The sequence below is a fragment of the Mus caroli genome, unplaced genomic scaffold (assembly GCF_978045245.1).
Source record: "Mus caroli unplaced genomic scaffold, Mus_caroli_1 scaffold_8, whole genome shotgun sequence".
Taxonomy (NCBI): domain Eukaryota; kingdom Metazoa; phylum Chordata; class Mammalia; order Rodentia; family Muridae; genus Mus; species Mus caroli.
In genome coordinates this window covers 126152007-126174125 of record NW_028227263.1, presented here as the reverse complement: position 1 = coordinate 126174125, position 22119 = coordinate 126152007, and the positions used below count along the sequence as shown (strand labels likewise).

Genomic DNA, 22119 nt, shown 5'->3' with positions numbered 1-22119 from the left:
CATGCGCCACCAAGCCTGGCAAACTTAAATATTTTAAATGGAATATTAAGCAGATCTCAGAAAGTTTTGAGAACCACAGTCTATTAAGTATGCCCAAGGTACAGAAACTTTATTCTTAGATATCTGGTTCAGACTCAAACCTGAAAACACATGCAGGAAGTCAGATGAAGCTTAATTTGAAAATTAGTTAGTACTCTGTAGGACTACCAGTACTATAACAGAAAGCAATATGCTTATTCTTAAAGATTTTGAGATAATATTTATATATCAAGGAAAGTTTAGAGAGTCAAATGAAAACCAAAAGATTATGAGATTAATGGAAATAACTTAGTCCCTTATTTTTTGTTTTACTGTGTACCATACCAGGTGACACTTTTGGTATGAAACAGTGATCTTGGATTTTTCCTTTAACAAGCATGCATGGATTTAAAGACAAAGAAAGCCATGCTCCTAACCTAAAGCCAGCTTTGATTTTAAATCCATTGGTCCCCACAGTTCAATATGTGCCTCTTTTCGGGGAAGGGTGACTGGCTTAGGGATGGGGACTATAGGCAAGTGAGCTATTTTCTCACTGCAGAAAGGCACAGACCCCTTTGCTACCATATATCCTGAAAACCAAGGGATTAGGATACATACCAGTTCTACTGTAATACATTTCCTTCCATAGCTAAGTCTGCCAGGGGCTATGTCCTTGAAAAGATCCAATATATCATTTTAAGTGGCCACCTTATGACCATACGATGGTTGACAATGACTTACTATAAGGTTTCCCACGCCTCATGAAATTTCCAGATTTGTTTCTCCAAGAGAGAATATTTATTCTCCATAAGCAAAGTGTTTGCAATTGAAGCAACAGAAAATGATGGCAGATTCCTTTATGATTTATAAAGAGTACCTAATCACAAATTTACCAATAAATATTATATCCACAATTAGGGTATCATCTGGTTCAATATTGGTCAGGGTTGTATGCATGGAGATGACTTTACAGGCAGTCACAAAAGATACTCTTTGTTTATTTTTCCAACTGGAAATTAGCTGACTTCCTAGTAACCATTTAGAGGGTTTTTATAGTAGTCTATAAATGTGGTATGTGATTTTTCTAGCGTGCAAACATATCAATGAGTTGTATCTGAGTTTTGTCCCTGGGTCATGTGTGCCACCACCACCTTGCTCACTATAACTCTGTAGTTTAGAAAACAACTAAATTGTAGATATCAGTTTGTCTCTGCTGATATTAAAGGCATGGCTATCACCCCCTTGTTAAACTATTTAACTTAGGTCCAAATTACTCCAATTCTTTTAAAAATAATCTTTTAAATATATTAAGTATTAAATATATTATATATTTATTATTCCTTTTATTTTTTTTTACAATCCAGTCATTGCCCCCTTCCTGGTCCACCCTCACACAGTTCCTCATCCCATTCCTTTCCCCCCCTGTCTCCAAGAGGATTCATGCTGAACCCCCTCCCTTTGCAAGGCCTGCCCATTCCCTGGGTCCTCAAGTCTCTCAATTATTAGGCTACTCTTCTCCAACTGAGAACAGGCCAGGCAGTCCTCCTTTGTATATGTGTCAGTGGGCCTTGGACCAGCTCATGCATGTTGTCTTATTGGTGGCTCAGTGTTTGAGTGATCTCAGAGGTCTGGGTTAGTTGAGATTGCTGGTCTTCCTATGGGGTCACCTCCTCCTCAGCTTCTTCCAGCCTTCTCCTAATTCAACCATAGTGGTCCCGGACTTCAGACCAAGAGTTGGGTGTAAGAGTCTGTGTCTGTCCCAGTCAGCTGCTTGTTGGGCCTCTCAGAGGGTAGTCATTCTAGGTTGCTCTTTCCATAGCCTCAGTAATAGTGTCATGTTTTGAAGCCACCCCTTGAAATGAATCTCAAGTTGGACTGGTCACTGCAATGCCTTTCCCTCAGTTTTCACCATTTTTGTCTCTACAGTTCTTTTAGACAGGAACAACTCTGAGTTGCTGCCCTGTCTTTCTATTGAAGGTGGACTCTACAAGATTCCTCTCCCCACTCTTGGGCAGTTCATTTAAAGTCCTTCCCTTTGACTACTGAGAGTTTCACACCTTCCAGGTCTCTTGGACTTTCTAGATGGTCCCCCCACCTCCCAACTCACCTCCAGTTTTCATATTTCCATTTATTCTGCTGGCTCTCAGAGCCTCTCTCTTGTATCCCCCCATAATTTATCATGTTCCCCCTTTTCCCTCCCCCTTCTCTACCACCTAGGTCACTTATTTTCTCTGCCTCCCTTGATTGCTTTCTTCTCTTTCCAAAGTGGGATTGGAGCATCCTCACTTGTTGGGTCTGAGTTACCTCACTCAGGATATTTTCTAGCTCCATTAATTTGCCTGCAAAATTCATGATGTCCTTGTTCTTAATAGCTAAATAATATCCCATTGTGTAAACGAACCACGTTTTCTGTATCCATTCTTTTGTTATGGAACATCTGGGTTGTTTTCAGGTTCTGGCTATCATAGATAAGGCTTCTATGAGCATAGTGGAACATGTGCTCCTGTGGTATGGTGGGGCAGCTTTTGGGTATATGCTCAAGGGTGGTATAGCTGGATCTTTAGCTGGATCTACTTCCAATTTTCTGAGGAACCTCCAGATTGATTTCCAGACTGGTTGTACCATTGTGCAGTCCCACCAGCAGTGGAGGAGTGTTCCTCTTTCTCCACGTTCTTGCCAACATGTGCTGTTACCTGAGTTTTTGATATTAGCCATTCTGATTTGTGTAATGTGGAATCTTAGGGTTGTTTTGATTTGCATTTCCCTAATCAGTAAGGACATAGGAACATTTCTCCTCCACTTGAGATTCTTCTGCTGTGTATCCTTGTTGTTTGTTTTTTTGTGGAGTTTAGCTTCTTGAGTTCTTTATATATTTTGGATTTTAGCCCTCTATCAGATGTGGGGTTAGTGAAGTGGTTTGTTGGTTTGTTTGTTTGTTTTGAATCTGCAGGTTGCTAATTTCTTCTATTGACTATTTCCTTTGCCTTACATAAACTTTTCAGTTTCATGAAGTCTCATTTATCAATTCTTGATCTTAGAGCCTGAGTCATTGGAGTTCTGTTTAGGAAATAGCCCATCTCCCATCCCCACACCAATGAATTCAAAGGTCTTACCATTTTCTTTTCTATTCGATTCAGTGTATCTGGTTTTATGTTGAGGTCCTTGATCCACTGGGACTTGAGCTTTGTACAGAGTGACAACATGGATCCATTTTCATTTTCTAAATACTGATTGACAGTTATAGCAGCAGCATTTTATTGAAGATGATCTCTCTCTCTCTCTCTTTTTTTTTCTATTGTATATTTTTGGCTTCTTTGTCAAGGATCAAGTGTTCATAAGTGTGTGGGGTTTGTTCCTGTGTCTTCAATTCTATTCCATTGATCAACCTGGCTGGCTCTGTTCTAATACCATGCAGGTTTTATTACTATTACTCTGTAGTACAGCTTGAGGTGAGGGATGGTGCTGTTGTGGAAGTTCGTTTTGTGGTTAACAATTGTTTTTACTATCATAGGTTTTTTCTTTTTCCATATTGATATTGAAAATTGCTCTTTCCATGTCTGTGAAGAATTGGGTTGAAATTTTGATGGGAATTGCATTGAGTCTGTAGATTGCTTTTGGTAGGACAGCCATTTTTTTATGATGTTAATCCTACCAATCAATAAGCATGGGAGTTCTTTCCATTTTCTGAGACGTCTACGATTTCTTTCTTGAGAGACTTGAAGTTCTTGTCATATAGATCTTTCACTTGACTGGTTAGAGTTACCCCAAGATATTTTATATTATTTGAGACTGTGGTGGAGGATGTTGTTTCCATATTTCTTTCTCTGCCTGATTAGCCTTTGTATAGAGGAAGGCTCCTGATTTTTTTGAATTAATTTTATTTCAAGCTATTTTGCTGAAGTTGTTTATCAACTGTAGAAGTTCTTTGGTAGAATTTCTGGGGTAGCTTATGTATAATATCATATCATCTGAAAATAGTGATACCTTGACTCCTTTTTGCCAATTTGTATCCCCTTGATCACTTTTTTGTTGTGTTATTACTCTAACTAGAACTTCAAGTACTATATTGAATAAATATGTGGAGAGTGGGCAGCTCCAATTTTAGTGGGATTGCTTCAAGTATCTATCCATTTAATTTGATATTGGCTGTTTGTTTGCTGTATATTGCTTTTATTATGTTTAAGTATAGGCCATGAATTCCTGAAATTTGGGTATGCCATGCCATCCTTTTCATTGAATTCCAGGAAGTCTTTAATTTCTTTATTTCTTCCCTGACCAATTTAATATTGAATAGAGAGTTGTTCAGCTTCCATGAGCATGTGAGTTTTTGGTTGTTTTCATTATTACTAGTCTGTGGTGATCTGATAGAATGCATGGGATTATGACAATCTCATTTTATCTGTTGAACTTATTTTATGACTGACTATATGACTAGTTTTGGAGATGTATATTCCTTTGTTTAGGGTGAAATGTTCTGTATATAGCTTTTAAATCCATTTGGTTTAAATCCTCTATTAGTTTCACTATGTCTCTGTTTAGTTCTGTTTCAATGACATGCCTATTGATGAGAATGTGGTATTGAAGTCTCTCACTGTTATTGTGTAGGGTTCAAGGTGTTTGGAGCTTTGGTAAAGTTTCTTTTACAAATGAGGATACCCTTGAATTGGGGGAATAGATAGATGTTCAGAATAGAGAAGTTTTCCTGGTGGATTTTTCCTTTGGTTAATATGAAGTGTCTTTCCCCATCTCCCTTGGTAACTTTTGGTTGAAAGACTATTTTATTGGGCATTGGAGAGGTAACTCCCACTTGTTTCTTGGGACCATTTGCTCGGAAGAATTTTATCTAGCCTTTTACTCTGAGGTAGTGTCTGTCTTTGTCATTGAAGTGTGTTTTTTATATGCAGGAAGATGTTGGATCATGCTTGCATATCCTGTCTGTCAGCTTTGTCTTTGTATTGGAGAATTGAGTCTGTTGATATTGAGAGATATTAAAGACAGATGACTGTTAGTTTCTGATATGTTTGTTCGTGTAGGTAGCATTATGTGCTTTTTACTGTCTCCTTTTGATTTTGTTGTGAGATTATTAATTTCTTGGCTTTGTTCTTTCATGTTGTTACCTTCCGTGTGCTAAAGTTTTCCTTCTTGAATCCTCTGTAGGACTGAATTGGTAGGTATATACTGTTCAAATTTGGTTTTGTCATGGAATATTTTGGTATCTCCACCTATGATGATTAAGAATTTTTCAGGGTATAGTATTCTGCCTTGGCAGTTGTGTTCTATTTGAGTCTACATGGCAACTGTCGGGATTCTTCTTGCTTTTAGGGTCTTTTTTTTTGAGAAGTCTAGCATAATTCTGATAGGTCTGCATTTGTAGGTTACTTAGCCATTTTCCCTTACAGCTTTCAATAATTCATTGTTCTGGGCATAGAATGTTTTGATTATTATGTGATGGGAGGATTTTCTTTTCTGGTCCACGATATTTTGTTTTCTATATGTATTTTGTACATTTATGGGCATTTTCTTTAGGTTGGGGAAATTTTCTTCTGTGATTTTGTTGAAGTTTCACTCTCATTTTGTCCTGAATTTCCTGGATGTTTTTGGTTAGCAGGCTTTTTGTTTTTGTTTTTGCTTTTTTTTGACTAATAAAGTTTATTTTTATTACATATTTTCTTATTTATATTTCAAATGTTATTCCCTTACTTTCTTTTCCCTCCAAGACTTCCTATTCTGTACCCCTCCACCTGCTCACTGACCTACCCACTCACACTTCCATATCCTGGCCTTACCTTATACTGGGGCAATGAGCCTTCCCAGGACCAAGGGCCTCTCCTCTCATTGATGTCTGAAAAGGCCATCATCTGCTACATATGTGACTGGAGCCCTGGGTCCCTCCATGTGTGCTCTTTGGTTGGTGGTTTAGTCCCTGAGAGCTCTGGGGGTACTGGTTGGGTTCATATTGTTGTTCATCCTATGGGGTTGTAAACACCTTCAGCTCCTTGTGTAATTTCTCTAGCTCCTTCATTGGGGACCCTGTGCTCAGTCCAGTGGTTGGCTGAAAGCAACATCCTCTGTATTTGTCAGGCAGTGGCAGAGCCTCTCAGGAGATAGCTATATCAGGGTCCTGTTAGGATGCACTTGGCATCCACACTAATGTCTTGGTTTGAAAAATGTATATGGGATGGATCCTTAGGTAGGGGCAGTCTCTGGATGCCATTTCCTTCTCTCTCTACTCCACAATTTCTTTATGCATCTCCTTCCATGTGTATGTTGTTCCCCCTTCTAAGAAGCACTGAAGTGTCTACACTTTAGTCTCTCTTCTTCTTAAGCTTCAAGTGGTCTGTGAATTATATTTTGGCTATTCTGAGCTTTTGGACTAATATCCATTTATGAATGAGTGCATACAATGTGTCTTCATTTGAGACTGGGTTACCTCACTCAGGATGATATTTTCTAGTTCCATTCATTTGCCTACGAATTTCATAAATTAATTGTTTTAATAGCTGATTAGCATTACATTGTGTAAATGTACCAAATTTTCTGTATCTATTTCTCTGTTGAGGGACATCTGGGTTTTTTTCCAGTTCCTTGCTATTATAAATCAGGCTCCTATGAGCATAGTGGAGTATGTGTCCTTATTACAAGTTGGAGCATCTTCTGGGTATATGTCCAGTAGTGGTATAGCTGGTTCCTCAAGTATTACTATATTCAATTTTCTGAGGAACCACCAGACTGATTTAAACAATGGTTGTTCCAGATTTCAAGCCCACCAGCAATGGAAGAATGTTCCTCTTTCTCCACATTCTTGCCAGCATTTGCTGTTACCTGAGCTTTTGATTTTAGACATTCTTTCTGGTAGGAGGTGGAAGGAATCTCAGGGTTGTTTTGATTTGCATTTCCCTGATGACTAAGAATGTTGAACATTACTTTAAGTGCTTCTCAGCCATTCAGTGTTCCTCAGTTACAAATTCTTTGTTTAACTCTGTACCCTATTTTTAATAGGGCTATTTGGTTCTCTGGAGTCCAATTTATTGAGTTCTTTGTATATATTATATATTAGCCCTCTAATAGATGTAGGATTGGTCAAGATATTTTCCCAATATGTTGGTTGTCATTTTGTCCTATTGACAGTGTCCTTTGCCTTACAGAAGCTTTGCAAATTTATGAGGTCCCTTCTTGATCTTAAATCATAAGCCATTGGTGTTCTTTTCAGGAAAATTTCCACTGTGACCATGCACTCGAGGCTCTTCCCCACTTTGTTTTCTATTAGTTTCTGTGTATCTAGTTTTATGTGGAGGTCCTTGATCTACTTGGACTTGAGCTTTATATAAAGAGAAAAATGTTGATTGACTTGCATTCTTCTACATGCTATCAGCCAGTTTAACCAGCACCATTTGTTGAAAATGCTGTCTTTTTTTTCCACTGGATGAATTTGGCTCCTTTGTCAAAGATCAAGTGACCATAGGTGTGTGGATTCATTTCTGGGTCTTCAATTCTATTCTATTGATCAACCTGCCTGTCACTGTACCAATACCATGCAGTTTTTTTGTCATAATTACTCTGTTGTACAGCTTGAGGTCAGGCATAGTGATTGTCTCAGAATTTCTTTTACTGTTGAGGACAGTTTTCACTCTCCTGGATTTTTTGATATACGAATATGCAAATTGTTCTTTCTAACTCTATGAAGAAATGATTTGGAATTTTTATGGGGATTGCATTGAATCTGTAGATTACTTTTGGCAAGATGGCCATTTTTACTATATTAATCATCCCAATCCATGAGCATGGGACATCTTTCCATCTTCTGAGATCTTTGATTTCCTTCTTCAGAGACTGAAGTTCTTGTCATACAAGTCTTTCACTTGCTCAGTTAGAGTCACACCAAGGTATTATAGATTATTTGTGACCATTGTGATGGGTGTTGTTTCCCCAATTTCTTTCTCAGCCTGTTTATCCTTTGTGTAGAGAAAGGCCACTGATTTAGTTGAGTTAATTTTATATCCAGCCACTTTCCTGAAGTTGTTTATCAGGTTTAGGAGTTCTCTGGTGGAATTTTTGAGGTCACATAAGTATAGTATCATATCATCTGCAAGTATTGCTATTTTGACTTCTTCCTTTCCAACTTGTATCCCTTTGATTTCTTTTTGTTATCTAATTGCTCTGCCTAGGAATTCAAGTACTATATTGAATAGGTAGGGAGAGAGTGGGCAGCCTTGTCTAGTCTCTGGTTTTAGTGGGATTGCTTTAGTTTCTCTCCATTTAGTTTGATGTTGGCTATTGGTATGCTGTATATATATATTTTAATATATTTAGGTATGGGCCTTATAGTCCTGATCTTTCCAAGAATTCTGCCATGAAGTGTGTTGGATTTTGCCAAACGCTTTCTCACCATCTACTAAAATGATCACATGTGTTTTTTTCTTTTGAGTTCATTTATATAGTGGACTACACTGATGGATTTCCATATATTGAATCATCTTTGCGTCCCTGGGTTTAAGCCTACTTGATCATGATGAATGATCATTTTGACATGTTCTTGGATTCATTTTGTTAAAATTTTATTGAGTATTTTCCATCGATATTGATAAGGGAAATTGGTCTATAGTTCTCCTTCTTTGGTCTTTGTGTGGTTTAGGTATCAGAGTAATTGTGGCTTATAAAATGAATTGGGTTGTGTTCCTTCTATTTCTATTTTGTGGAATAGTTTGAAGAGTATTGATATTAGGTCTTCATTGAAGGTCTGGTAGAAATCTGCCCTAAACCCATCTGGTCCTGTGATTTTTGTGCTTGGGAGGCTATTAATGACTGCTTCTATTTCTTTAGGGGATATAGGACTGTTTAGGTCATTAATCTGATCTGGAATTAACTTTGGTACCTGGTATCTTCTAGAAATTTGTCCATTTCATCCAGGTAATTTTTGTGCTTGGGAGGCTATTTATGATTCTATTTCTTTAGTGTTTATGAGAATGTTTAAATGTTTATGTTTATCTGATCCTGATTTAACTTTGGTACCTTGTATTTATCTAGAAAATCGTCCATTTCATCTAGATTTTCCAGTTTTGTTGAATATAACTTTTTTTACTTGGATCTGATGATTTTTGTATTCAGTTTCTGTTGTTATCTCTTCCCTTTCTTTTCTGATTTTATTAATTTGGATACTGTCTCTGTGCCCTCTGGTTTGTCTGCCTAAGGGTTTATCTATCTTGTTGATTTTTTCAAAGAACCAGCTCCTGGTTTGGTTGATTCTTTGCATAGTTCTTTTTATTTCTACTTGGTTGATTTTACCCCTGAGTTTGATTATTTCCTGGGATCTACTCCTTTTGGGTGTATTTGCTTCTTTTTTTTTATAGAGCTTTCAGATGTGTTGTCAGGCTGCTAGTGTATGCTCTCTCAAGTTTCTTTTTGGAGGCACTTAGAGCTCTGAGTTTTCCTCTTAGCACTGCATACATTGTAGCCCATAAGTTTGGGTATGTTATGGATTCATTTTCATTAAATTCTAAAAGTCTTTAATTTCATTCTTTATTTCTTCCTTGACCAAGTTATCATTGAATAGAGTGTGGTTCATCCTCCATGCATATGCGGGCTTTCTATTTTGTTGTTGTTATTGAAGAACAGCCTTAGTTTGTGGTGATCTGTTAGGATGCATGGGATTATTTCAATTTGCTTGTGTCTCTTGTGGCCTGTTTTGTGACCGATTATATAGTCAATTTTTGAGAAAATGCTGTGAGGTGCTAAGAAGATGATATATTCTTTTGTTGTAGAATAAAACATTCTATAGATAACTTTTAAACCCATTTGGTTCATAACTTCTATTAGTTTCAATGTTTCTATATTTAGTTTCTGTTTCCATGATCTGTCCACCGATGAGAGCAGTGTTTTGAAGTCCACTACTATCATTGTGTGAGTTGCAATGTTTGCTTTGAGCTTCAGTAATTTTTTTTTTTTTTTTGTGAATGTGGGTGCCCTTGCTTTTGAAGCATAGGTGTTCAGAATTGATAGTTCTTCCTTGTAGTTTTTTTTTTTCATTTGATGAGTATGTAATGTCCTTCCTCATCTTTTTTCTGATAATTTTAGGTTGAATATTGATTTTATTCGCTATTAGAATGCTATTGCAGCTTGCTTCTTGGGACCATTTGTTTGGAAAATTGTTTTCCAATCTTTTATTCTGAGGTAGTGTCTCTCTTTGTCACTGATGTGAGTTTCTTGTATGTAGCAATGTGTTGGGTCCTGTTTACATGTCCATTCTTTAGTCTATGTCTTTTTATTGGGGGAATTGAGTCCATTGATATTAAGAGATATCAAGGAAAAGTGATTGTTTCTGTTATTTTTGTTGTTAGTGGTTTAATTACATTTTTTGGTGGCTATATTCTTTTAGGTTTATTAAAAGAAGATTATTCTCTTGCTTTTTCTAGGGTGTAGATTCCCTCCTTGTGTTGGAGCTTTCCATTTATTATTCTTTGAAGGGCTGGACTTGTGGAAAGATATTGTGTAAATTTTATTTTGTCATGGAATACATTCTTTTCTCCACATATGGTAATTGAGAGTTTTGCTGGGTATAGTAGCCTGGGCTGGCATTTGTGTTCTCTTTGGGTCTGAGTGACATCATCCCAGTATCTTCTGGCCTTTATAGTCTTTGGCGAGAAGCCTGGTGTAATTCTGATAGGTCTGCCTTCCTATTTTACTTGACGCTTTCCCTTACTGCTTTTAATATTCTTTCTGTGTTTAGTGCATTTGGTGTTTTGATTACTATGTGATGGGAGGAATTTCATTTCTGGTCCAGTCAATTTGGAGTTCTGTAGACTTCATATATGTGCATGGGTATTTCTTTCTTTAGGTTAGAGAAGTTTTCTTCTCTAATTTTGTTGAAGATATTTTCTGGCCTTTAAGTTGGGAATCTTTGCTCCACTTTATACCTATTATTGTTAGGTTTGGTTTTCCTATTGTGTCCTGGATTTCCTGGATGTTTTGAGTTAGGAGATTTTCACACTTTTCATTTTCTTTGACTGTTGTGTCAATGTTTTCTATGGTATCTTCTGTACCAGAGATTCTCTCTTCAATCTCTTGTATTCTGTTTGTGATGCTTGCATCTATGACTCCTGATCTCTTTCCTTTGTTTTATATCTCCAGGGTTATCTCCCTTTGTGATTCCTTTATTGTTTCTACTTCCATTTTTAGATCCTGTATAGTTTTGTTCAATTCCTTCACCTGTTTGGTTATGTTTTCCTGTAATTCTTTAAGAGATTTTTGTGTTTCCACTTTAAGGACTTCTATTTGTTTACTTGTGTTCTAATGTAAGCCTGTGTCAGCACTCCTGGGAGACCAGCTGTATTCTGGCAGGACCCATGCACAGAGGGCTGTGGAAAAGCCCCAGCTCTTGAGTGCAGATTAGTAGGTTTTTATGCTTTGTATTTTCTTTGACTGTTGTGTCAATATCTTCTAAGGTATTGTGTACACCTGAGTTTGTCGCTTACATCTCTTGTATTCTGTTGGTAATGCTTGAACCTATGTCTCCTAACCTTTATCTTAGGTTTTCCATTTCTAGGGTTGCCTCCTTTTGTCTTTTCTTTGTTGTTTCTACTTCCACCTTTAGATCTCGGACTGCTTTGTTCAATTCCTTCACCTGTTTGTTTTTTCCTGTATTTGTTTAAGGAATTTGTTTCCTCTTTAAGGGCTTCTACCTGTTTTCTTGTGTTTTTATGGATTTCTTTCAGTGAGTTATTTATATCCTCTTCAAAGTATTCTATGATCTTCATGAGAGTTTTAGGTCAGCTTCATGGTTTGTTGCTGTTCCTAGGGCAACAAATCCCACAGTCTGAAGTCTGCACAGGAGACCTCCTTCACCCAGGGCAACAGATCATTGGCATGTATGCCCTTTTGAACACTCCACAGCCTAAAGGACTCCCATATGATCTGCTGAAGACAGGGCCGGTATGTTGGGACATCCAGGACTTGCTATGGTGGGAGAACTGTGCTTTGATAGTGCCAAAGTATATTGACTCCTTTTGCTTATCGTCTTGTGATTGCCTCTCACCCTCTAGTTATCTCAGTTGTTAACTGGCCTGATTGTCTCTGTCTGGAGCCTGTCTCCCCTATCCCTCTGTTTTTCTAGGTCTCCTGGGATACCTCTGGCCCTTTCTGCAGCAAGTCTCTTGTGATGCCTTCAGACAGTGGGGTCTGTTGCCCTGTGTGCAGAAAATCTCCTGGGAGACCTTCATATGTGAAGTCTTTAGAGGGCCAGACACTCTGATGATCTACCTAGTGAAAAGGGCAGTAGGGTTCCAGTGGAGGGGTGTGGGACATTGGGCTATGCACCGACAGGCCGATCTCCAGTCGAGCTGAGGTCTGAACCCTGAAGGGTGATAATTCACCTACATGACACGGTAGGTGTTCCCTTATGCTCCTGGAACTCTGGCTCCTGCCTAAGTTACCACTCCCCACAGCCCCCACAAGAGAAGCATGACTGGAAGTCACATAGGCCCAAGCTTCTGACCTTCAGGCTAAACTCCTCTCCAGTTACCTAGCAACAATAAAGACCATAAAAGGGCTGTTCATCCCCTGCTTGCTCTCTTACTTCTTACTCTTACTTCTTACCCCTCACTCTCACCCCTCTCTCCTCTCTCTGTCTCCTCCTCTCCTCTCCTCTCCTCTCCTCTCCTCTCCTCTCCTCTCCTCTCCTCTCCTCTCCTCTCCTCTCCTCTCCTCTCCTCTCCTCTCCTCTCCTCTCCTCTCCTCTCCTCTCCTCTCCTCTCCTCTCCTCTCCTCTCCTCTCCTCTCCTCTCCTCTCCTCTCCTCTCCTCTCCTCTCCTCTCCTCTCCTCTCCTCTCCTCTCCTCTCCTCTCCCCTCTCATCTCCTTTCTCCTCTCTTCTATCCCTCCTTCTCTCTCTTTCTCCTTAGCATTTCCCTCCTCTCTCTTTTCTACCTTCTCTCCTTCCCCCTGCCTTTCTACAATAAAGCTCTAAAACCATAGACAGTCTTTGTTTCAGTCAAGATCTGCTATGCTCACTCTTGCCTGTGTTGGGAACCTCTCTTTCCTCATCCCTCTCTCCTATAACCCTGGTGGCTTTAGCAAAGTAACTCTGGGGTTCCCAGGTAGGGTTGCCCCTTGGCCACCTCCAGAAGAGTGGGTCTGAGGCTTAGATGCCCACTGGGGGATGAGTGGAAAGGGTATGATAGCCCTCCCATGCCTGACTAACCAGAGAATAGGTGAAACTCTGGCGGGGTATGGTTCTCCCCTTCCCCCTCTTCTCCTGGGCCCCCTTTTTAGTTCCAAACAGAGGGTCCTATGCCCACTGGGCTCCTTGATGGTCCCAGCTGTGGTTAATTGGAGGATCCCTTACCTGTTACCTTGGGAGCAGCAGATCTACTTGGAGGCCTTCAGACTGTGGGGTCTTCAGAGGGGCAGACATGCTGATCATGCTGATGATCTGTTCTACTGGAAGGCACAGGATGGGAGGGAAGTAAGGTTTGAGCAGAGAGGATGGGTCCCTAGTTTGCTGGGCTCCTCTGTGGTCCCAGCTGCTGCAGTTATTTGGGAGGGTCCCTTACCTGTTGCCTTGGTTATAGCAGATCTCATGGGAGACCTTCAGACTGTGGGATCTTTAGAGGGGCAGACATGCTGATGACCTGCCCTGGTGGAATGCACAGGTTGGACGTAATTCTTAGACCTTTAGAAAACAAGTTTGAACTTTAATAGCCTTTGAATTTACTTAAAACATTTTAAACCTGTTAATTGTGTTTTAATACAAAACGACAAAAATATCCTTTTTATTTAAGAAGAAAACTTAAAAGCTGATTTTCAAGATGGCATGGGTCATGTTACAACCTGCAGCCTCATATTTTAACATGAAACTAATATATCTGGTTTAATAAAACCTATTTTATTCCATTCCAATAAGGCACATTCCCCTTTGGTAAAATATCATTTAAAATTATTATTATTATTATTATTGTTATCAATTACCTGATCAAAATAAAGGCACTTTTTTAGTCTTTATTATTCAGGTTGGACTGAATGATCAAGTTGTCTGATGAACTACTGCCTCTCCTTTTTCAGGTTATCTCTCCTGTTCAAATCTAATCTATCAATTTTGATGGTATCCACAGCTTTTCCTCTCTTGTGGCAACAATTTCCCCAACATAACATATATCTTCACTTCTATTCTGAGGTCAATGCATCTTTAAAACATACAGACTTATTTATCAGCAATTTTTCTATCTGATGTATCTCCACAGCTGTTGTTCCTTTCCTGAACATCTGTAGGCAGGAAATATTTTAAATTGGAGGTTTTTCTGGATGGGTTGATATCCCCCCTCTGGTGGGAGTTCCACTTGGCCACTGGAAGTGGCCACTTCAGCCTCCATATCTCCTGATGTAGGAATTTCAGTTAAGGTCATTCCCATAGGCTTCTCAGAAACTCCCTTGTTCCATGTCTCCAGGTAGACCCAGAGATGGCCTGCATTGATTTCTATTCTCACTCTCAGCCTCCTCTCATGACCATTTCCCCATGTGATCCCTTACTTATTCTCATTTTCACCTTCTACCCACCCAGTTTCCTCCCTCCTTCCACATATATAGGCTTTTCAGTTAAACATTTTAAAGTTAGGACATTTGGTACTTTTGAAAGACTGAGATCTGTCATGTCCTGCTTATGTACAACCTGGACAATCTGTGACTGTTCTCGATAATTCCTTTTAATATTGAAAACATTCCTTATTTTTTAGTTTGTTTCTGAGATTGGAGGATTGTTAATTTTTGCATTTTTTATTGCTCTGACAAATCATGGCCCCATAAATTCATGGCACTATTAGCCATACATGGCTTTAATTTTCCTATTCGACCTCCTGTTCCTATGCACTTAAGCCATCTCATACTTTGCTTTACCTGAGATGATCCAGTCCCTAAGAGCTGAATATTTACCTCCTGAAAAGGTCAATTTTGATGCCTAGATTTTGCTGATATTGATGTTACATTAGCTTCTGTGTCTACTAGCCTTCTATTTTAAATCCTTTTATTTGTATTTTTAGCTTCTGACTCTGATAACATTTACAGAAGTTTTCCAAAAATACTTATTTTCTGATCTCTCCTGAATTTTTTGTTTTATTTATTGAAATTGTTCCATTCTTGATTACACCCAGAGCAATGTTGTCTTTAACAAGACCCATTAAATCATTTAATTGCTCTGTGACTGAGTTTCTCTGATCCTGTCAGGGAAGGATTTAATTGAATTGAATATTGGGGTGTGCAGGAGGCCACTTAGGGTGTTCTTGGAGGGCAAAGAGTCACCTTTCTATTCCCTGTTAATCTGCACTCATTTAGTTCAATGCATTTTCCACACCTTCTGACTAGCCTAGAAGTGTGGTAACTTCTTTAAGATTTTCTTTAGAAAAAAACCTTGTTTCTAAAAACATCTTGCATATAATTCTTTTTTTTTTTCTAATGACCTTGCTTACCACAATTAAATCATCTGGAATTTTGATTTTTCTTAAAACTTTTATAAATTCCTTCTCCCATTAGAGTATTTTCATAAATGTGAGAGTGGGTATCAGCCATATTTCTAATCCATCTATCTATTGGTGTTGATCTTACCTTTAAAGTTGTAATAACCCATTTGCATTCTAAATTAGAAATTTCAATTGCCAAGGTTTGATTAACATTTGTCTGACTTTTTATATAATAAAAAACTGAGGTCAATCTTTGTTAAAAATCAGTGAAAATTTATTTTGGGCTTTGTATAAATTTAGTAAATGACTCTCACCTCAATCCTTATTCTTCAACCTTGTCCCAAGAATTTAAAGCTACTAATTGACATAGAACCAAAGTGTGATCATCAGATGTAAGCTGGCTTTGTAAGTTTGCATATTGACCCTCACCTGGCAACTGAACTTGAGAAGTATTAATACCTCTAGCACTATTTCATTATTACATGTCCTTTGCTTCCTCTTTCCAATATGTTCACCTTTGTAATTGAGGACCAGCATCTAATATTGTTGTTACCAAGTGTTTCCAGTCTTGGGGGATAATTATATTCTGAGTTGCCCATGAATTTAATGTCTGCTTCACATAGGGTGAATGTATACCATATAATATGATCATAAACTTGAATCTCCTCATATGTCATATGTTTATAGGATTCCATTTATTTTTTTCCTAACCATGGGGTTGTGTATTGTCTGCTGGTAGTTAATGTATAGTAACTGGATTAAATAAGGTTGGTTTTCTAATGACTTTGGGCCCCCTCTTCAGTCTCATCATGTGGTGGTTTGGTATATTCTTGTCTAAAGTACTCTGTCTGAGTATTTTTCTTATTTTTCACTTATAAATCTATGACTATAGAGGATAAAATATGAATTAACTGACCAATAGTAATTGTAATTGCCATTATGTCAATCACAATTATAGTTCTATTAACTACTTCTATTTTCAAGTCATCTAAGGCAGCACTATGTATAGGGTCCTAGCTCCTTGTTTTTTTGGTATTCTCAATCCTTAACTCTCTCCTTGACAACTTTTCAGATGATTTACAAAATCTGATGGCTTCTCAGGTTGTGTGCATCTGGCATGATTTCTCTGTCCTGGTGCTTGTGCCAGTTGTGTGTGCCAAATGGTGTTTTTTGAAAGAAAAAAATCTCAATTTTACCAAAAAAGTCTCAAGAGCCAGATGCCTGTGTGAGAGCCTGCTAAATAAGAGAAGCAGAGAAAACACCTAGCTGATCTTCATCCTCAGTTGACATTCCCCCAATAGAGAGTTCTCATTCTCTATGCCTTCACAAAACCATTTCAAATTGAATATGCCTCCCCTATTCCTGTATCTATATCCATCCTCCTCACTCCCTCTTAATCTAGTTTTTATGTTTACTTCCTGTCAACTGGTTGCTTGTCCTGACTCTTAAAGCTCTTGGACTAAAGGTGAGGCTGAACAGCACAACTAGAAACAGTTTTTTTTCCCAGTAAATAACAAAATCTCAGGGTTCACAGTGTAATCAAAATTCTACCACAGTGCATCAATTGTCAGGAGCTCACTCTAATAGGTGAGGAAGATCATGAGAATAAATCACTCTACTTTCTGGATTCTCCTAAGTAGGACAACAATGAGAGGAATCTCAGTGTTTTTAGAACAGAATTCACAGAACTAGACAGAGGCTCAGCCTTAGGAAGTACACAATGAAAAAGAGATGGTAAGGATAGATGTGAGAGTTTTCTTACATAAAATTAACCACTATTAAAGTCTTTTAGAAGCTGGTGTTCTAAGCTATGATTTAGTAGACAAAAAAAAAAATCAAGCAAGTGTTGATCAGTGACATAATTCAATGGACATAGGCATTTGCATAATGGTCTGATAATGTGAGAGCCAATGAACTCAAAGTGTCTTCCAACCTAACTATGTCCTGCACTATGTCCTGCACCTACCTATACACAGTGTGACATACTCATGCACATGAACTCACACAATGTAATTTGTAAATAAGTGTAAAAAGTTTAAAAAAGTAAAGAAATTTAGCATGGTATGCCTAAATTTACTAATATTTCAAATAAATCTAAGGGCATGCAGAGTACTATAACAAAATAGATTCATCCATGGGTATCTGATTGTTTTTCAAGATACATTTTCTTAAAAATGATAAGACAAATCACAGTTATCATGATGCCACTGCCCTAGTTGACAAGAAGAATGGCAGGTTAAAAAAAAGCTTGAAGTTTAAATATGGTATTGACTGGAACCACAAGAGGAAGAGAAAAATAACAACAAAGAGTCAGAGAGTTAAGCTACAGGGTGTGTAGGAAAAAAGTTATGAGAGACATCAACCCAATACCAATCTACACTGAATGTTAACAGGTAAATCAAGGGCAGTGAGTCAGAGCCATGCTGACATCTGAGTAGAGAGTACCATGCAGAGGAAAATAGAAGTGCAGGAACACAAAGTAGGACAGAGAGACACTAACCCACACAGTTAAGCTTAACAATGAACATACCTGGGCAGGATACAGGACTTCATATTACCAAAAAAGCACTGTAAATTATATGGATCTCTCTTTTTGTTTCTAGCATCTCTTTGGACATGTGAGCACCCTTCTCCCCATGCCAAGCTCACCATTGAATCAGTGCCACCGGGCTTTTCTGAAGGGGGAAGTGTTCTTCTACTGGTTAAAAATCTCCCCCAAAATCTTCTATCCCTTTTCTGGTACAAAGGAGTTATTGCAGTGAAGAAATTTGAGGTTGCCAGATACATAAAAGCCACAAATTCAAGTGTTCCAGGGCCTGCACACACTGGTCGTGAGACAGTATACAGCAATGGATCCTTGCTGCTACATGAAGTTATGCAGAATGATACTGGATTCTATACTCTACGAACTATGAGTACAGATCTGAAAGATGAAGTAGCACATGTGCAACTGTTCATGGACAGTAAGTGGTTCTCTGTGAATGTTTAATGCAGGGTGGGGCTTAGACACACAGGGTTGTCATGCCTGTACTGTTTCTCCTTCTCCTACTGCACTGTGTACCCAGGATGTGTTTTAAGCACTTAGTGCAGAACACACACAGTGGAGCCAAGCCACCATAGTCCAGACATTGTTGTGTGACTCTCCCCTGTACCAAGCAAGTCATCGATGGAAAACAACTCAGTGTAAGAAGTCAGAGTCTCCCACGAATTTTAACCATGTATAGGAGGAAACCATTGCATTCTCACAGGGAAGTGAGTCCTCGGAAGCCCTGGTAAAAGTCATCAGACCCAGGCTTAAACACAGGTGACCCTCAGGATTATTTGCTATGACATTTTCCTTACTTTTCACAGTGCTTATAGGGGAACCATGATCTAAGGCCAATCATGTCAAAATGGGATATTTATTAGCTCCAAGTGTCAGAGGTCTGTAAATATAATCTACAATCTCATGCAGATAAAATGAGGAGTGCAGCATACTGGCTTGCCCCTTATGGCTTGCTCAGTGTGCTCTGTTCTCTTTTACCATCCACCCAGGGGTGGATTTTCCTGCAGTAGTCTGGTCCCTGCAATATCAATATCCAATTGAACATTATATACTACAGGTGAATCTTGTAGTGGCATATTAAACTGAGGCTTCCATTTTCCAAAAGACTCTAGCTTGTGTCAAGATCACTTAAAGCCAGCCATTCTACTACCTGAAACTTTTCTAATACCTGAGCCTGCAAAGTTCAGACTTCTCCTTGCCCTCATTTGCCCCAATCCTGTGGACTTCAGTGCAGACAAGCAGCACACCTATCAGCTGGAGTAGTGGTTGTCTGTAGCAATAAAGGAAATTGGAACCAAAGTCACAAAGAGTTAAGGGGAAACATCATATCAAACTTCAGTGGGCATGAGAGTGCTCAGTATCTAACTGAGGGCAGTGAGGAGCCAGGCTTGGAAAAAATAATAGAATGTGTATACACACACACACACACACACACACACACACACACACACACACACACACATATATATATATATATATATATATATATATATATATATATATATATATATGAGAGAGAGAGAGAGAGAGAGAGAGAGAGAGAGATCCTAGAAGAGAAATGATACACTCAGTGTCCCTGAGAGAATAGAAGTCAAGTTGTTGACATTCACCAAGTAGGATAGGCATACCCATACCTACAACTTTAGGCTGAGTGATAAATCTACTTGCCCATGACAAAGATTATCACTTTCCCCACAACTCAATATTCACAGAGATAATTTTTCTTTCTCTTTTTTGTCTAGCCTACCTTTTGACTTGCTATCCCCCTTTGCAAGTCAAGATCGAATCACTTCCTCAGAATGTTGCTGTAGGGAAAAGTGTTCTTCTCCTAGTTCGTAATTTGCCTGAAGACTTTCAAGCATTTTTCTGGTACAAATCAGCATATAGAAGAGATACATACAAAATTGCAGAATACAAGAGAGCCATGGATGCCACCATTTTGGGGAGTGCATACAGTTCAAGAGAGTTTATATACAACAACGGATCCATGCTGATAATTGATGTCACTGAGGATGATGCAGGATATTTCATGCTAGAAATTTTAAGAGAAGACTTAAAGATTGAAAAAGCCTACATTGAACTCCATGTAAATAGTAAGTGACTCTTCTACTTTATACACTGAACTGTCTAGAAGGGGCTAGATATATTGACTTTCCCATTGCATTTTTTCTTGTATCTGGGGTTTTTGTACTTACTTCAGTATACACATAGACAAACTCCCTCTCTGTTGTATCTCCATGTTGAAGCTTGGGCATTTAGTGTAGGACTCACATGGTGCAGAATAACTGTAATTGATCAGAATGCTTCTTTTGACTTCACCATACAGGTAAAGTCATGGTGGGTAATTCATCCCAAGGATATCAGCCCCTGCCTACATCCTTGGGATTCTGTCCAGGAACTTGTCCTTGAGAAAGATCCTCAGAGACTATGAAAACACCTGTTTGAGAAGATAATGGGATACTTCCTAGTTACTGAGCAAGGATAGCATAGCTGGACATGTTTCCAGCCTATTAACTAACTGTCTTGATGGGCTTATGGGGCTTATAGGAAAGTCATGGTTGCCAGGGAGAGGGGAATGGAGATTAGTCTGCCTAAGAAATGTTTGTTCTCTCAGGTCTAGCTCAGGGAATTCTTTTCTGCAGGCACATGGTAACAGGCTATATTTATCTGGATAGTTCTCCAGGTATGAGCTGCAGTTCCCCTAGTTACCAATATGTGCACTATTGTGACTCACAATCCATATTCAGAATTGTATTTATCTTAACCAGGACCTTACCTTTAGCCTGGCTTCTACTTCTTTCCCTATAGATCAGAAAGTCAAGGACACAGACTTTTTAGACCTAATGGCTGGCTCCCATGTATGCTACACTGTGAGTGCATCATGTTCATTTATCTCTTTTATACATTTCCTTCGGGAACGATATGGTAGCTAAGGGACATCACCTAGAAAGAAGTTCAGGGCATCCCAGAAAGCCCAGGGAGCACACAGGAAGACCCTTCACACAGCTCATCAAACAGAACTGGGAGCATCATCTTGAAACTCTTCAAGGGACAATGGAGTCCACCCCATTTTCCAGGACTCAGCTTATTCACTCCCACAAACCCAAGATATGAAATTGCATAAATCTGTTCCTGGCCCTATGTCTTGGTTCAGAATGCAGCCTGGTAGCTCCTCTCAGAAGAGTTCTACCCCTTTCCTCACATATCATACTGCTGATCCTATTTGGAGCACTCACAGGCATATCTTCCCATTTCTAGCTTAGACAAATATTCCATCTGTATAGAACTTTGAGATCAGTGGGTAGACTGGGTCAGCAGTTGGGTTTGTGCTTCACTCATGAAGCACAGAGTCTCTCCCTTTGGTGATGACAGACCAAATCCAGGTGTACTGGTTGGTTTTGGGTGTCAACTTTACACAGGCTGGAGTTAACACAGAGAAAGGAGCTTTAGTTGGGGAGATGCCTCCACGAGATCCAGCTCTAAGGCATTTTTTAAATTAGTGATCAATGGGGAAAGGCCCCTTGTGGGTGGGACTATCTCTGGGCTGGTAGTCTTGGGTTCTATAAGACAGAAGTCTGAGCAAGCCAGTAAAGAACATCCCTCCATGGCTTCTTCATCAGCTCCTGCTTTCTGACCTGCTTTAGTTCCAGTTCTGCATCCTTTTGTGATAAACAGCAGTATGGAAATGTAAGCTGAATAACTTTCCTCCACAACTTGCTTCTTGGTCATGATGTTTGTGCAGGAATAGAAACCCTGAATAAGACACCAGGACACAGTAGAAATCAGCCCTGAGTTAAGTTGCTATCCTCTCAGGGCACAGGAATGTTTCTAAGCTTTTGATCGCCATGTGGTTTTGAGAACTAAAATATAAAGAGAGAAGGTGAAGAGGGACACTAGGAAGTACTAAATGTGGAGCTGGGGAGAACAGTATTTTTAATACAGACCAATCCATAGCTCATGGAACTCTGGGAAATGCCCCTTCCTGGGATGCTGCTCATGTGGGAGGAAAAGTACAACAGAGATGAGGAATTGGGCTAGAACTGAAGTTTCACAGAAGGAGGACATCCTTGTAGCTCTCTGCAAAGGGCACACCATCTGTAAGGAGCTCTGCTCAGGG

General features: G+C 39.0%; 1 protein-coding gene across 1 annotated transcript in view; it reads left to right on the top strand.

Moving 5' to 3' along the window:
- LOC110298737 (cell adhesion molecule CEACAM5) overlaps nt 1-22119 on the top strand; it is a 38190-nt gene that overhangs the window by 4603 nt on the left and 11468 nt on the right. Inside the window, exons 3-4 of the mRNA XM_021168152.2 lie at nt 18061-18420; nt 19745-20095. Coding sequence (XP_021023811.1) covers nt 18061-18420; nt 19745-20095 — 711 coding nt within the window. The remainder of the gene's footprint in view (nt 1-18060; nt 18421-19744; nt 20096-22119) is intronic.